The 14,137-nt window shown below is 50.9% G+C and overlaps 6 protein-coding genes across 6 annotated transcripts; 2 read left to right on the top strand and 4 right to left on the bottom strand.

The window, feature by feature from the left end:
• Positions 1 to 211: 211 nt before the first annotated feature.
• Positions 212 to 631, top strand: EPUS_08196 (uncharacterized protein; the record flags this gene model as incomplete). Its single annotated transcript, XM_007807230.1, has 1 exon — positions 212 to 631. The coding sequence occupies one exon, from the start codon at positions 212 to 214 to the stop codon at positions 629 to 631; it is 420 nt and encodes a 139-aa protein (XP_007805421.1).
• Positions 632 to 1,293: 662 nt separating this feature from the next.
• EPUS_08195 (uncharacterized protein) lies at positions 1,294 to 2,139 on the bottom strand (the record flags this gene model as incomplete). The annotated part of the gene is made up of 1 exon (XM_007807229.1): positions 1,294 to 2,139. The coding sequence occupies one exon, from the start codon at positions 2,137 to 2,139 to the stop codon at positions 1,294 to 1,296; it is 846 nt and encodes a 281-aa protein (XP_007805420.1).
• Positions 2,140 to 3,875: 1,736 nt separating this feature from the next.
• Positions 3,876 to 5,761, bottom strand: EPUS_08194 (uncharacterized protein; the record flags this gene model as incomplete). Its single annotated transcript, XM_007807228.1, has 3 exons — positions 3,876 to 4,322; positions 4,534 to 5,307; positions 5,375 to 5,761. 3 exons carry the CDS (start codon positions 5,759 to 5,761, stop codon positions 3,876 to 3,878), a joined length of 1,608 nt encoding a protein of 535 aa, XP_007805419.1.
• Positions 5,762 to 6,802: 1,041 nt separating this feature from the next.
• On the top strand, positions 6,803 to 8,800 carry EPUS_08193 (uncharacterized protein; the record flags this gene model as incomplete). Its single annotated transcript, XM_007807227.1, has 2 exons — positions 6,803 to 6,839; positions 6,915 to 8,800. 2 exons carry the CDS (start codon positions 6,803 to 6,805, stop codon positions 8,798 to 8,800), a joined length of 1,923 nt encoding a protein of 640 aa, XP_007805418.1.
• A 740-nt stretch (positions 8,801 to 9,540) lies between these two features.
• On the bottom strand, positions 9,541 to 11,134 carry EPUS_08192 (Aldehyde dehydrogenase; the record flags this gene model as incomplete). The annotated part of the gene is made up of 3 exons (XM_007807226.1): positions 9,541 to 10,355; positions 10,403 to 10,912; positions 10,969 to 11,134. The coding sequence occupies 3 exons, from the start codon at positions 11,132 to 11,134 to the stop codon at positions 9,541 to 9,543; spliced, it is 1,491 nt and encodes a 496-aa protein (XP_007805417.1).
• Positions 11,135 to 12,220: 1,086 nt separating this feature from the next.
• Positions 12,221 to 13,798, bottom strand: EPUS_08191 (1,3-beta-glucanosyltransferase gel2; the record flags this gene model as incomplete). Its single annotated transcript, XM_007807225.1, has 4 exons — positions 12,221 to 13,396; positions 13,445 to 13,550; positions 13,602 to 13,735; positions 13,790 to 13,798. The coding sequence occupies 4 exons, from the start codon at positions 13,796 to 13,798 to the stop codon at positions 12,221 to 12,223; spliced, it is 1,425 nt and encodes a 474-aa protein (XP_007805416.1).
• Between the last annotated feature and the right edge of the window lie 339 nt (positions 13,799 to 14,137).

Below are 14,137 nucleotides of genomic sequence, written 5' to 3'. Positions count from 1 at the left end.
CCTCCCGCTGTCGCGCCACCTCTCCGCCGTGCACCCGCGGCTCCACGTGCCGCTCAACGCGCTCCTACTCACCACCACCCTCGTGATCCTATTCGGACTCATCTTCCTCGGCTCGACCTCGGCCTTCAACGCCATCGTCAGCGCCAGCGTCGTCGCCCTCGGCCTCAGCTACGCCATCCCGCCGCTCATCAACTGCCTGCGCGGCCGGAACATGCTGCCCGAGAGCCGCGCCTTCCGGCTCCCCGGCCCGCTGGGCTGGCTGCTGAATCTGCTGGGCATCGCCTACACGCTCGTCACCACGGTGCTGTTCGTCTTCCCGCCGGGCCTGCCGGTGAACGGGTCGAATATGAATTACTGTGTGGTGGTTTTTGCGATTATTGTGGGCGTCAGTTTGGTGCAGTGGTGGGTGGATGGGAGGGAGAATTATAAGGGGCCGAGGGTGGAGGAGGGGGTGTTGGCAAGGGTCAAGGTGGTGGGAGTGGGGGTGGGCGTTGGTGATGGGGAGGAGGAGGACAGGTTGGCGTCGCGCCAGAGCCTGGTCGGTCGGATGGTGGGGAATGGAGATCAGGAGGAGACCAGAGGCGGGAAGGAGGCCGTCAAGGACAAGATCGCTTCTGGGAAAGGAATATAACTAGTATGGTCTACATGCACATGTGTCGTGTCATACGAGTTGCCATTTTCCCACTGTTTCCATTCAGCAGGAACAAAGTAAATGTCCCGTCCACCCGGTCCCGATAGCGCTGCCGCAGCGAAAGTCAGAGGAGTGGTCGTCTTCCTGCGAACGATTAGATATCTTTTACTAACATATGCTCCATTCGTAACATCTTCGTGACCTACCTACCGACCATCGAAAATGTACAAGGCAATGAATGAATGACCAACGCTCATCGGTCAGTCGAAACTTAGCCCCCCCACTGGGCTTTCTTCAGCTCGGGAACCAAGTCATCTGTTGCTGCTGTTGTTTGGACGGCAGTAATCTCGGCTCCATGGAGCTGAGAAGGCTTCGAATATTTTCGTTTTCGACCCCTTGAGAGCATAGCAGCTCAGGGAGCGGAAATAGGTCGTCTCCTAACTAGCGGGAAGTGTGCACGTCCGAATTGAAGAGCTGGAGTAGTCGGGTGAGAGACCTGTGGTCGGGAGAGCGAGAGCTAGAGCTGGTGGTCACGGAATGCTTGCAACAACATTGTCGAGGCGGGTTGGCAGATGCACCGAGATGATCAGCGGCGCTCCTTGGTCTCAGAACGTGACCTCTAGATAATCGGGGTGATTGAGAGTTGTTAGAGTCGTGGAATGTCAGCCACAGTCTCTAGTTCTTTTCTGCTTCTTCTTCTGCTGCTGCTGCTGCTGCTGCTGCTCCTCCAGCCGCTCTTCAACTTTCTCGATCTCCTTCAGGATCCACGATATCGATGCATCTCTCGCTTTCTCCAAGCGCACCAAAGCCTGCAGCGGCATCGCTGAGTAGTCGACTGCTTTATCAGGCGTCACATTCCCATCCTTTCTGGTGGGAACCTTCTCCTCAGACTCTATGGCGCATGCTTCTTCTGTCTTCTCTCGCAGCAGGCCCCTCAGTGCAGAGATGCTATGATCGCGTTCCTCCAGAACACTCACCAGCGTAGACTTCCTCTTCGCGTCTTCCTCGATTTTCCTCTTCTGAGCTGCAGGATGATCCGGTTCCGGTTTGGTAGCGGTGCCGCTCGCTTTCCACTTCTCGATCGCCTCGCGCGCACAGTTCTCAATATGTGTGAACCGGACCGGCCCAAGCAGGATGCCGCCATACCACCTGGCCACCACAACAGCACCCTCGACGCTCGTTTCGCTGAGCACCTTCTCAAGCCTCTTCCCCGCGTACTGTTCTCCATCATCGTCATAGCCTGTGTCGAGCAGAGGGCGCTTTGCGGTAAAGAGCGTACGTTGCGCGCTCGGCTTGCGCCATGCAGCTACACGGTGAGTCGCTGTGGCGAAGTCTGGGTTGGCTTGGAGGGTTGGGGCAGGAGCAGAGGGCGAGAAGAGGGCAATGAAGGTAGATGAGCGGTCTTTGATGGCGTTGGAACGGAAGATTTGGTGATCCGTTTGCGAGCGTCTAGCGTCTATGGTAGAGGTCGACGGCGGCGATACTGATCGAGGTCGCTTTCGAGACATGATGTCATAGAGACTTTGAGGATTTTGAACAGCGTCGCCATAGACGCTTCCAGGATTAAAGCATAGTTTCCTGTTCTGCTGCGGAGAAAGTTACATTTCCGCATACAAGCAATGAAGAGGCGGGGTGGAGTCTTCGAGTAGACAGAAAGGTCAAGCTGATGAGCTTGCCTATGGAGAAGGTTTTCGAGGGATCCGGGCTACCTGCCCCCAAATTGCTACGATTAATTTAATTACTGAATGAGGAAAATCACCCAATATACTCGCACCCACCTGGCAACACCATGGAAACCAGAATCATCTAATTATTTGTCCTCAGACATCCATCCTGTCCTCAATCAAGGTCTCTCTCATCAAGCGAGAGAAAAAAAAAAATCATCAAAAAGTTGACACCACCAAACCAACTCGAACTGCCCACATCTCGGACCGGTGTAATCTCACACCGCCAGCTCAGGGTGGAAATGCCTCTGCAGAATTGCTTCCCTCAAGTATCATCTCCATTGCTTAACGCCCCGTAGCATTCATCGGTTGCCCAGACGAGTACGATGGACGACCCCCAACTTCGGATGAGGCACGCATATCCAAGCTCACCACAAGGGGCGAGGAGAGGGCAGATGCAAAGTTGTAGGAGTGGGCCTTCTTAAGTTTGTGACCATGACAGCCAGGTGCCAAGACTATATTCTCTCTGATATTCATTGTAATATTGAACGACACCATTCTGAGCCCATTCATAGACAATAGAGAGTCTAGAAAGATTCCTCTCGGGACAGATATTGACACTCCTTGCTGTCGCCCATATTTTCACATCATCTTTAACACTCAACGTTCTTTGTAAGCCTTAACCCCCACCACGTAGTACTGCTCCTGTGTCATTGTTTTTCCTCTCCAACACTACTAGTAGGGACCGAAGAGATATCTTGCATCAAACAGCTAGAATTATACTATGTATGTCAATAACCCATCCTGTCGTCATAACTATCTCTAAGAGAAGTTGTGGTTTTTACAGTTCCCTATAGAGAAAGTGGGAGCATCCTCTATTGTCCTGTAATCTTGTTGCCATCACCCCAGTATCAGTGATCAGCATGTATCAAACAGAACCACGCCAAAATGGCGTACAGGTGCTATTGGAGATTCTACCACTGCCCCCTTAGCCACCCTTAACAGTGTTCTCAAAACCAAAAGTTCCCTCCCAAAGGTTTACTGCTCTGGAGGATTGATGTTTGCTATTCTGATCTAGGCCCAAGAGTCGTACCAGGCGATTCGGAGAACAAGCTTCCTGAAAGGAAGCGAAATGACCTTGATTCAACATATCTGTACACTATATGACACGGCTGAGGGATAATCTGTGCAGCCATGTAACGAAAATATTAGTATACGCGTCCTCCCTCATGACTGTGAAGTATATTGTGTATGATCTTCTCGGGATGGTTATTTAAACCGCTTTGTCGGACGTCGAGATATTCTTAAAGGAGAAATGCGTAATTCATGTTGCTAATTGGGCCCTCATCTCATGCTAGAGTGATATTCGATTAGAGCAAGTCAGGACGCAACGTCGCAATTCAACGAACTTCGAAAAGAGCTATAAGTACTCTATAATGCCGTCTGTGAATTTGATCTTTGACATCAAAGCTGCCGAGCTGAGAAGCTTTAAATGTGATCAAGCCGAACTGGGAGGCTTAATCTCGCTGGCAGACACATTTTGATGAACGATTGAATGCTTAACCCTGGCCTGTTGCTTTTCATCCAAGTGTGACTTTCTCCCTCCTTATTCCCAGGTGTTTCAGGACGTGAGGTTTGTCCTTCGGGATCTGTAGGGTGATCACGCTCTTGCGTTGCGAGATACCCCCTTCTTGACGCAATACCAGCAGGTGCAGATACATCCAATTATTGATTTGATTTCGAGCCACCAGGAGGAAAGTCTCAGGGTTCCGCAAAGCGGCCTCCTCAATTATCGGATCCGTGCTCACAATCGTGACCAAGCAATTGACATTAGCCATGAACATATCGTAACGTTCAAACATGTAAAAGTCACACTTACGCCCTTGAGGCGAATTGCAATCAAGAACGAGCTGAAACACAATACCATGGATGAAGAGATACTGGTGGCTTTCCGAGGTGGAGATCGGGCTGAGATCAAAATCGGCGTTGCTTGAATTCGACTCCATGAAATATGTGAAAGGGTCGTCCTTAGAAATGGCGTTAGCCTGTTCGGTATTGCTGTCGGCTATGCATAGCAGGCTCAAGACTAGCCTAGTTGTTTTTACTGAAAGTCTAGCCTCCACACTTTAGATACACGGGAAAGCAATTCGGTCGTTTGGGATTAAATGGGGTAGCTGCTGGGGCCAACGGACCGCCCCAAGCAGCTCATGACCAAGTTGGAAAGCTCGGTCGTTTGACTGATGGATCTTTTGTGCTCCACAACCATGCCCAATTCAGATCCTCGAGTGGGAGACCCCAAACGAAGCCTTTGTTGTACACGGTTTCTGTTAAATACTGTGTGATCCCGGAAAAAGCATTAAGTGCATCGTCCGGGTCCGTCATCCTGCGAGAGCGATATAGATAAGCCAGGACTGTATATTTCTCTAGTCGGGTTTCCTCATGAGCGATCTCGATGAAAGGACTACTGAGTAATCCAGCACCCATCCTTGATACCAGTTGCCTATTTCTTCGGGAATGCGCACCCCGAGTGGTTTGCTGGACCCATGATCTGATTTCATTGAGAGACTCGTTGCCTTGCATTCCCCTACATTCGAAGTACATTTGGTGATCGCTGATGTAAAGGCAGCGGGAAGATAGGACTGCCTCCTGTAGGGTCCAAGCTCTGGAGCCCCAAGTACTGAACCATACTTGTTGCCAAAGCGTTGGCATGAGTCCAACAAGTCGCTTTCCATCAACCCAGCATTTAAGTTGAGGGAATACGGCACTTCTCCATGACAACCTAGGGAGGCCGGCCTGGGCATCCTTACCTGACAAAGCCACAATGGTTGCGTCAGCACCTCGGTAGATGGTACTCATTCTCGCGATCTGCTTACGGTTTTCTGCTTCGTCGTTTTGATCGATACACACGGAATCGACCCATAGGTAGCGTTTACCGAGTAGTAGGGTGAAAGTCACGGCATCTTCGATGGTTTGTGGTAGGCTGCCCAGACGAGCACCAACCTGGGGGCTTTGCTGGCTTACGTGACCCCACACGTAGCTTTAGAGCGAGATACTGACAGGGTTTCGGAGGGTAGCGAACCAGTCTCCGTGTCTCGACATTAATAAGGAGGATGTCCTTTATTTCTTCCTTCCAGACCGGACGACAAGTCATAGGATGCAGCCTACCACACGTCGATAACCATTGCCTGACCAATTCGATATTGATATGCTGGGAACTGATGAGCCTGCCGGTTAACATTATGGTAGAGTCGGTTTCGTCGTCTTCTAGGATGCAGAGAGCATCTCCACACTGGGCTAATTGAGCGATGGAGCTTGTCTCGTCAACTGGGTCTAACGACGCCAGCAAACATCTCGCATAGAAACGTTTCTTAGCCGTGTCCATAGACACTATCCCCTCTAGACGGGTCATTGTCCAGGCAGGAAAGATAGTCACTTCCTGTTTTTGCGAGTGAGGGTTCGGCGTCATTGCAAACAAGCAGCAGCATAGAGAGCAATCCTGCCGAAATAAAATGGAGCCGGTTTGCCCCAGACTTTGGGTGCATCCACTTTCGCGCAATGCAGTGTCAGTCAGATTCGAAATAGATTCCCATGGTATGCCCTGTTTGATGAAATCCAGCAAATTCAACTCATGGCAACGCTGGCAAAGTGGCTGGTTGACCATATCTGAAAATTCTGCACTGTCAATCGTCTTCCGAGAGGGAGAAAAGGACCACGGTAAGGAATCGTCCATCCATGGCTCAGTGCACTCGTTCACGACATGACCGCTTCCTCTGCACCTGAGGCACAAGTAGACGGAGGCGACGGTACCACCCATCGCGTTCTAATCAATCATAGAGTGACGGCCTAACCGTAAGCTTCTTCAATGTAGGTTATTCATTGACATGTGTTCCGTAGAACATCGCAAATGCTGGCAGTACGGAGAGGCTTGTCGGATCGTGGTTAAAGATGGATCGTAGCATGAGCCCATTCGACATGGAACTGGAAACTGGGTAGGAATGCTACTTACATAGTAGGAGCCACTTCTAAAGTTGAATTTGGGTGTTAGTCTTTAGGAATTCTTACTCCTTCACGTTGCAGGTCATAGTTATATGTGTGTGGGCTGGATGGAGTACATTATTTCTAATAGCTCGCCGCTTAGGTCAGCCTCCTGATAAGCTGACCATAGCATGGATAGGTCTTCTTTCTCATTTGGCCTGTTCCAAGGACAGACCCTGGCTTGAATGGAGTAATGGTGAGGAAAGTCAAAACATGTATGCGTGATGATGCCGAGCCACCCCCTTTTTGCATGGGCCGGAGGGCTCGGAGTCGAACCTCAATCCTAAAGGATTCACCCCACCACTCCGCATCGGATCCTACCATGTCCATGTACGTTCAAGCCGCTGAAAGCTAGTCTGTGCAGCGATGTAGCGAGGACATTCATGTGGAAGTGCTGCTTCTTTGCTGTTGTGTACAGGTTTCTGTACGATCCCTTTGATTGAGTATTTGATTTGCTTTGCCAGTATCTGCAATGTCCTCGAAGGAGAGACACCCAATTCGTATAGCTGGTATGGCCCTGCTTGATATCGAAGAGTGGTTCGATCCAACGAGAGCAAGTCTGCCAGACTGACAAAGCATATCAGGTGCATCTGGCTCGGCGTCTGACCGTCGTCATGCCCTTGCAGCGTTCGCAAGGGCTTATCCCACAGATCGTGTGGATGTGATCATCTCAGATTACATGTCGGAAGCCAACATGGTTGTCACGGCAGTCCGCAAAGTTGACTCTGCTTTGCCAAAACCGCCGGACGCGAATCCGCTCACAGCTGCCGGTCCGGCTTTTGAAGCTACCTTTCTCGAAGCACTGGAACCAGCTTTGAATGACCTGGCCAAGTATGAAATCAAAGTCGTTGTCAATGCCGGTGCCAGTGATACCGAAGGCCTGTACAAGGTTGTCCTTGACATGATCGAAAAGAAGGGTCTAGCCTCTCAACTGAGGATTGCCTGGATCAGTGGAGACGAGGTTCTTCCTACTATCATGTCTGATCTCAAGGCTGGCACGAGCACATTCAACAATATCTACACAGGCGAGAACCTCAATTCCTGGTCATTCGAGCCCATCTATGCGCAGGCCTATCTTGGTGGCTTGGGAATCGCAGCCGCTCTCAGAGCCGGAGCTGGTATCGTCCTCTGTGGACGCGTTTCCGATGCAAGTCCCATTATTGGAGCAGCGTATTGGTGGCATGGCTGGCAGCGTGATGAACTGGACAAACTGGCCAATGCCTTCGTCGCTGGTCATCTCATCGAATGCAGCAACTACATCTGCGGCGGGAACTTCTCCGGGTTCAAAATGCTAGAAGACTCACCAGGTGGGTGGGTAGACATAGGCTATCCCATTGCTGAAATTTCCTCCAGCGGTGCAGTGACCATAACCAAGCAGAAGTCTTCAGGAGGTGCACTCACGGTTGATACATGCACTTCACAGCTACTCTACGAAATCCAAGGTCCTTACTATCTCAACTCAGATGTCACAGCTGTCTTGCCAGAAATCTGGTTTGAGCAGCTTTCCACCAACCGCGTTGCCTTGCACGGTGTGAAATCTCTTCCACCACCACCCACTACCAAAGTTGGCATCACAGCACGTGGTGGCTTCCAAGCCGAAGTACACTGGTTCTTAACCGGTCTCGACATCCCCGAGAAGGCCAGAATGCTGGAGGCCCAATTACGGCACGTGCTCGCCCCCTACTCAGACAAGTTCTCTCTCCTCTCCTTCTCTACCCTCGGCACCCCGGAGCCAGATGCCGACTCCCAAAACGCAGCAACGGTTGTTTTCCGTGTCTTCGCCCAGACCCGCAAGGTCGAGGATTTGACGCCGCAGAAATTCCTCCGCCCGATAATTGACAACATCATGCAAGGCTACCCAGGCGCAACATTCCATCTAGACTTCCGGCTCGGTCTTCCGAAACCATATTACGAGTATTACGTCACTTTGCTCCCTCAATCAGAAATCAAACACATCGTCCACCTGCCTTGCACCGACCCAACAATAATCCCAAGGGCCGAGCTCGAAATCCCACCCCCAACAAACACGCAAACCTCCCCTCCCCACAACGGGACCCAAACCAACCAACCCGAAACCAGCAACCCAATCCCCCTTCCAGCGCCCTCAGACTGCACCCTCCTCCCTCTAGGAACCCTCATCCACGCCCGCTCCGGCGACAAAGGACCAGACTGCAACGTCGGACTCTGGACCCCGCATGCCCATGTCTATCCCTGGCTGCGCACTTTCCTCTCCACCGCCACCCTCACCCAGCTCCTCGGGAAAGAGTACAATCCCGAAAAGGTGAAGATTGAGCGCTTCGAGCTACCAAACGCGAGGGCGGTGCATTTCTTATGCCGAAACCTGTTAGACCGAGGCGTGGGAGCGACATCGAGCGTGGATTTCCTGGGCAAGAACGTTGCCGAGTTCATCCGTGCACGCGTCGTGCCGATTCCCCGCGAGTTTCTGGTCGAGGGCAAGGCGAGGTTGTGATGGGGGTTGCGTGAGATTGGCTTGGTGGAGCAGGGGGCGGGGATGAAAGGAGAGGAAAGGAGAGGAAAGGAGAGGAAAGGTGGTGAGGGTTTCTAGATGCATCACTGGAATGACGATGATGATAATGCTTACTTGATGTTCGCGTAAACATGGTATAGAAATGGCTTGTGATAATTATAGCGGCCTCCAAATCAGTAGCTACTGGGGAAGTGGATGGCTACTAAGTATTTTTTGTAGGTCGTCCATGTATAGAGATTGCCTTTTGCCTTTTAGTGGGAGACACCCTATAAATGCGGTACTGAGTCAGTTTGCTATTCAAGCTCCAAAAAACAAGCCTGTTGGTGACCGCCGCAAACTAGAAACCCTCTTGATGTCTTCTCCGCTTGGGAAACAGTGAATCAAAAACCCCCAAATCACCCAAGGTTCGTGCCAGGCCACTCCTCCTGGTTCATTAAGGGGTTAATGGGTTGCCAGGAGCTGGGGCGGTTAAGGCAAATTTATGCTCAGCGCCATGGAAGGGAACCAGAACGCATGATATTGAGTAATGGAAAGAGGTTTTGTGTGATTTGGGTTGAACTAGGTAGGGACAGAGACTTCTTCAAGTCAGCTTTCGAGCTGACCAAGTACATTTTATTGTGCAAGTCATACCTCTGGTATTCGGATTTGTTCTCCTTGCTTCGTGTCCGCAAGACTAACAAATAACGTACATGGGTACCAAAGATGTTGGCTAGCCAGTTGCTTTAGCCAAAGAGAGCCGAACCAAGTCTCATCCTCACCGACTTGACCTGAGTATAATTCGCCAGAGCATATTTGCCTAGTTCCCGTCCAATACCGCTCTCCTTGAAGCCACCAAATGGCACCTGGTGGCTCAGCAAATTATAACTGTTAACCCAGACAGTTCCAGCTTTCAGCTTGTTGCTGACTCGGATAGCAGTGTTGAGATCTGTGGTATGAACTGCAGCCGCGAGACCGTAGGTCGTCTCATTACCAGCCTTGATGGCTTCATCTTCCGTCTTAAATTTGCTGATGGAGCACACAGGACCGAAGATTTCTTCTTGCATGATCTTCATGTCATCGCTGACTCCAGAGAAGATGGTGGGCTGGATGAAATAGCCCTTGTCACCGTGTCGTTCGCCACCAGTCTCGACTTTAGCGCCGGCATCCTTCCCAGCCTTGATGTAGGCCATGATGCGGTCATACTGTAGCTGGCTGACTTGAGGACCTTGGAAAGTGTCCTTAGCGAATGGATCACCGACAACGTTCTTTGCTGTTCGTGCCTTGAATTTCTCGATAAATTCGTCGTAAATGCCCTCCTGGACGTAGATCCTGGAGCCAGCAGAGCAGCATTGTCCGTGGTTGAAGAAGATACCGAAATTGACCCACGATATGGCGTCTTCGATATTGGCATCGTTGAAGACGATGTTTGGTGATTTGCCGCCAAGCTCAAGGGTGACCTTCTTGAGGTTCGACTTAGCAGCGGCCTGGAGGATGGTGCGGCCAACCACGGTGGAGCCAGTGAAAGCGACCTTATCAATACCCATGTGCGAAGCGATGGCTGGCTATACGTTAGAAGTGAGCGGAAATAGGAGGATATGAGCTTACCGGCACCAGCAGTCTTGCCAAATCCAGAAAGAATATTTACCACACCAGCTGGGATACCAGCTTTCTCGCAGAGAGTAGCAGCATACAGGGCAGACAGAGGTGTCTGCTCAGCAGTCTTCAAGACAACAGTGTTGCCTGTAGCCAAAGCAGGCCCAATCTTCCATGCCCACATCAGGAGAGGGAAATTCCACGGAATAATCTGGCCGCAGACGCCAACTGGCTCATGTCTAGTGTAGTTAAACGTTTCAGGATCAGTATCAATAACTTTTCCGTGAATCTTGTCTGCCCATCCACCATAATATCTCAAACAGCCAGACGAAAGACCAACATCGACTTTAGCCATCGATAGAGCCTTGCCATTGTCAAGTGATTCAATTGCAGCAAGAGTATCAACGTGCTCGTCAAAGAGGTCGGCCAACTTCATGAGCATTTGACCTCGCGCTGACGGAAGGGTCTCAGCCCAGACGCCATTGAGGGCTTTTCGTGCAGCAGACACAGCAATATCGACATCTGATAGGGGTGTCAGTTGAAGTGACCTGAGACTCCCAAATGATGCAGTTTCATACCATCCGGGCCAGCTTCATGAACTGCCACAATAGGCTTCTCATTCGTAGGATTGATGGTCTCAAAAGTTTTTCCCTCCTTTCCTTTCACCCACTGGCCGTCAATGTACAAGCCAATAGGTTGCTCGTAGGTGACGGACGGGGTTTCGATCTTGGTGGTTAGCGACATGATGGTGATGACTGGATGTTGGGATGGAGGAGGAATTGTTGGAGGTAAAAGAGGAAGAACAGGTCTTCCCGTTGAATGGTTCTTTTAGAAAGAACAGAGTAGGCAAGTGCCGAGGGAAGCGGCAGAAAGGGTTTTGTGTTTATTGCCATGGCTGAACAGGGACGGCGGGGTAGCATGGGACCACATCCTGGGACATGCACCATGTTGCCTCCTATGACCCGAGCCATTCACTGTCGATCATGACCCAATTGATTTATAGCGTATAGCCCCATCGAGACAATTCTCATGATCTGGGGGAGGCGGTAGAACAACTGCTGGGGTGGAGGGGCGACATAGCTGCCGTGCTCGCGACATAGCTGCCGTGCTCCCGAGACTAATTGGCATACGTGTTGGAGAAGCAGGAAGGTTGACTGATTAAAGCCACTAATGGTCCGTACTTTATGTTTACGACTTCTAGAAAGGTGCCAGGGAATGATCTGGGGGGTCATGCTCCATGTTAGGCTCGCAAGAGGTATTCCGTAGCCGCCTTGCACAGCAACTCTCCAGACATGTCTCTCCTTCGGACAAATAGTGAGCAGGTGATATTGTGAGATGATGACACATAGTTTGGTGCACCTACACTTCCGAGAGAGTGGTCACACCTGAAAATGTCGAATGAAGTTGTAACCTATCCCGTCTGGCAACAAAAGGATTGCCCCATATGCCCCTCCATCTCCAAGTTTCAAGGTGGAGTGCCGTGGGGTAAGTAGCCCTGTTTTTCTTCCAAGAATATTCCGAAACCGAGCCGCGGTTCATGATATGCCTATCATCTTTTATACGATTTCACCATGTAAAGGGAGAGAAAATTGCTTGATTTGAGGACACAGAGCATACATAGTATTCTATAGAGTACTGCGCCTCTTTCAAGAACAGTTCAATCTTCTGTTTGAAAAATTTGGAAGCACAGGTCTATCACGCCAAAAGTGTGAACCATGTACATGGAATAGAGATAACAGAAACAAGCTGTCGCAGCTTCAAGTAGGAGAAAACTCCACGATGGGCCTCCCACGGATCGTCAAGGGGCATTCCGCACTTCCCTGCAACTGTCTAGACACTCAGGGCAGCAAGCAACGTCAAGGCACCTACTATCAGGACTGCTGAGTCCATCCAGCCACCTCGAGGAGCTGCGCCGGTCTGGCTGGGATTTGCGCCGCTTGAGGAGCCAGTTGCCGATCCAGGAGTATTGCTTTGATCATCGGCAAGCACGTTGACAGCCAGCCCTTGGATTGGGTTGCCGCTGGAGTCGTATACAGTTTCACCGACGCTCGTTTCTGTGACTTCCACCAGCCTGCCTGTCTTGGCATTTGGGACGCCGTTGTTGATCATGTCGTCAACGCCCGATGGACGGGAAGGCAGAGTAAAGTTGGTACTGAAGTTGCCAGCTGCGCCCGTGATGAGCTCAGCAGAGCAGGGTTCCGGGGTCAATGCCGTTGCAGAAGCATCTGCAGATTGAATTTTGGTAAAGTCAAGCGCTGCAAACTGCCTTTGCAGAGTGTCATAGTCACCAAGCAGCGACGCGGTGTTGTTATCATTGAACTCAACCAACCCATAGTTATTCTCTTCTTGGGTATACTCATATATCAAGCCGCCGGAGAAGACACCAGTCATCTGGTCGCTGTACAGGGCAGCGACCTCGGTGAAGAGACGTGGCTTGACTTCAATGCAGCCGTACTCGGAGAAGAAGATCGGGATGGTGGTGGCGTTGAAGTCGGCGACCAGAGTGTCGTAACCGGACGAGTCGAAAGACGCGTCGCCACACCAAGAGTATGAGTTGAGGCCAAAGAGATCAATCTTGGACGATGCTTCTTCCGCAATCGCGCAACTCAGATAGGCTGCGGTATCAGGGAGCATAGGGCGTACGTCTGCGGCGGAATAGCCAACGGGAATTGGTCGGTCTGCTTGCTTGGCGATGTAATCCTTCAAGTCACGGGTGACAGCTCGAATGTATCCAGGGACCTCTACCACGCTCTCTTCATTGATGACCTCGTTGCCGCTGAAGAACCCTAGTAAATTGGGAAACGCTTTAAAGTTCTCCACGACTTGGAACACACGGGCCAGGTAGTCTGAGCTGTAGCTCTCCCAAGGTGCGCCTCGATTCAAAGATTGGTTGGGAAGCGGGCTGTTGACATCCAGGATCATGTAGATACCAGCAGCGTTGAAGATTGAAGCACATTCGTCGTGATTGACGTCGGGATTCAGGTTGTAGACGCGGAGCGTATTGACCTTGAACGAGGGTCAGGGGGCGCATGTTTCAGGCATCACAGTACTTACACCAAGTCTTTGCATGAGCGCAGCATCACGTCGGCAAATGTTGGCATCACTCAACGGATCGGTGCCTGCCTCAGGATTGAAACCGGAAGATCCACCAGGTTGGTAGCTAGAAGCTGCCCATCAGCCATACCCTGTCCTTGTCTCAATATATTCTTACGCTACTCCAATCATTTGAAATCGCTTTCCGCTGACGCTGTTGATAAACTCGGAGCCCTGAACCTCTATTGGCTGTACTGCCTGAACAACGCTGGGAAGGAGGAGTGTGGCGAGACTGAACAAAGCCGTTTTCATCTGCTACAGCGTCAGGACCAGAACCCACAGGTATTTTTGAGCTGCTCTACTTACTGGTGCCATGGCTATGCTTCAATAGTAAATGAGCTTGTCAAGGGCAGTGATGAAGTGAAGTTGAAGTTGAAAGGTAGAATCTAGCGAGTGATGAGGAAAACAGTATTAAGAGTGGAATTTCCTGTGAAATAAGAGGCAGAAGCAAATGCAAAAGCAGAAGGTGCTATAACGAGTGACTGAAGGAAGTTGCTGAGTGAATTGAAGTGGAAAGCGCAGACTTGAATGATCTTCTAGGACTCAGGAGCCAGACTGGAGATTGGGATTTGCTTGGCTTTTGCCCCTGCCAGTCATGCCATGTGATTACAATACTGTAATTTGCTAGCCAAGCCGTTGCCATGATGATCTCGG

The sequence above is a fragment of the Endocarpon pusillum genome (assembly GCF_000464535.1).
Source record: "Endocarpon pusillum Z07020 unplaced genomic scaffold scaffold6688, whole genome shotgun sequence".
In the NCBI taxonomy this organism is placed as follows: Eukaryota; Fungi; Ascomycota; class Eurotiomycetes; order Verrucariales; family Verrucariaceae; genus Endocarpon; species Endocarpon pusillum.
This window is presented reverse-complemented; position numbering and strand designations above follow the sequence as displayed.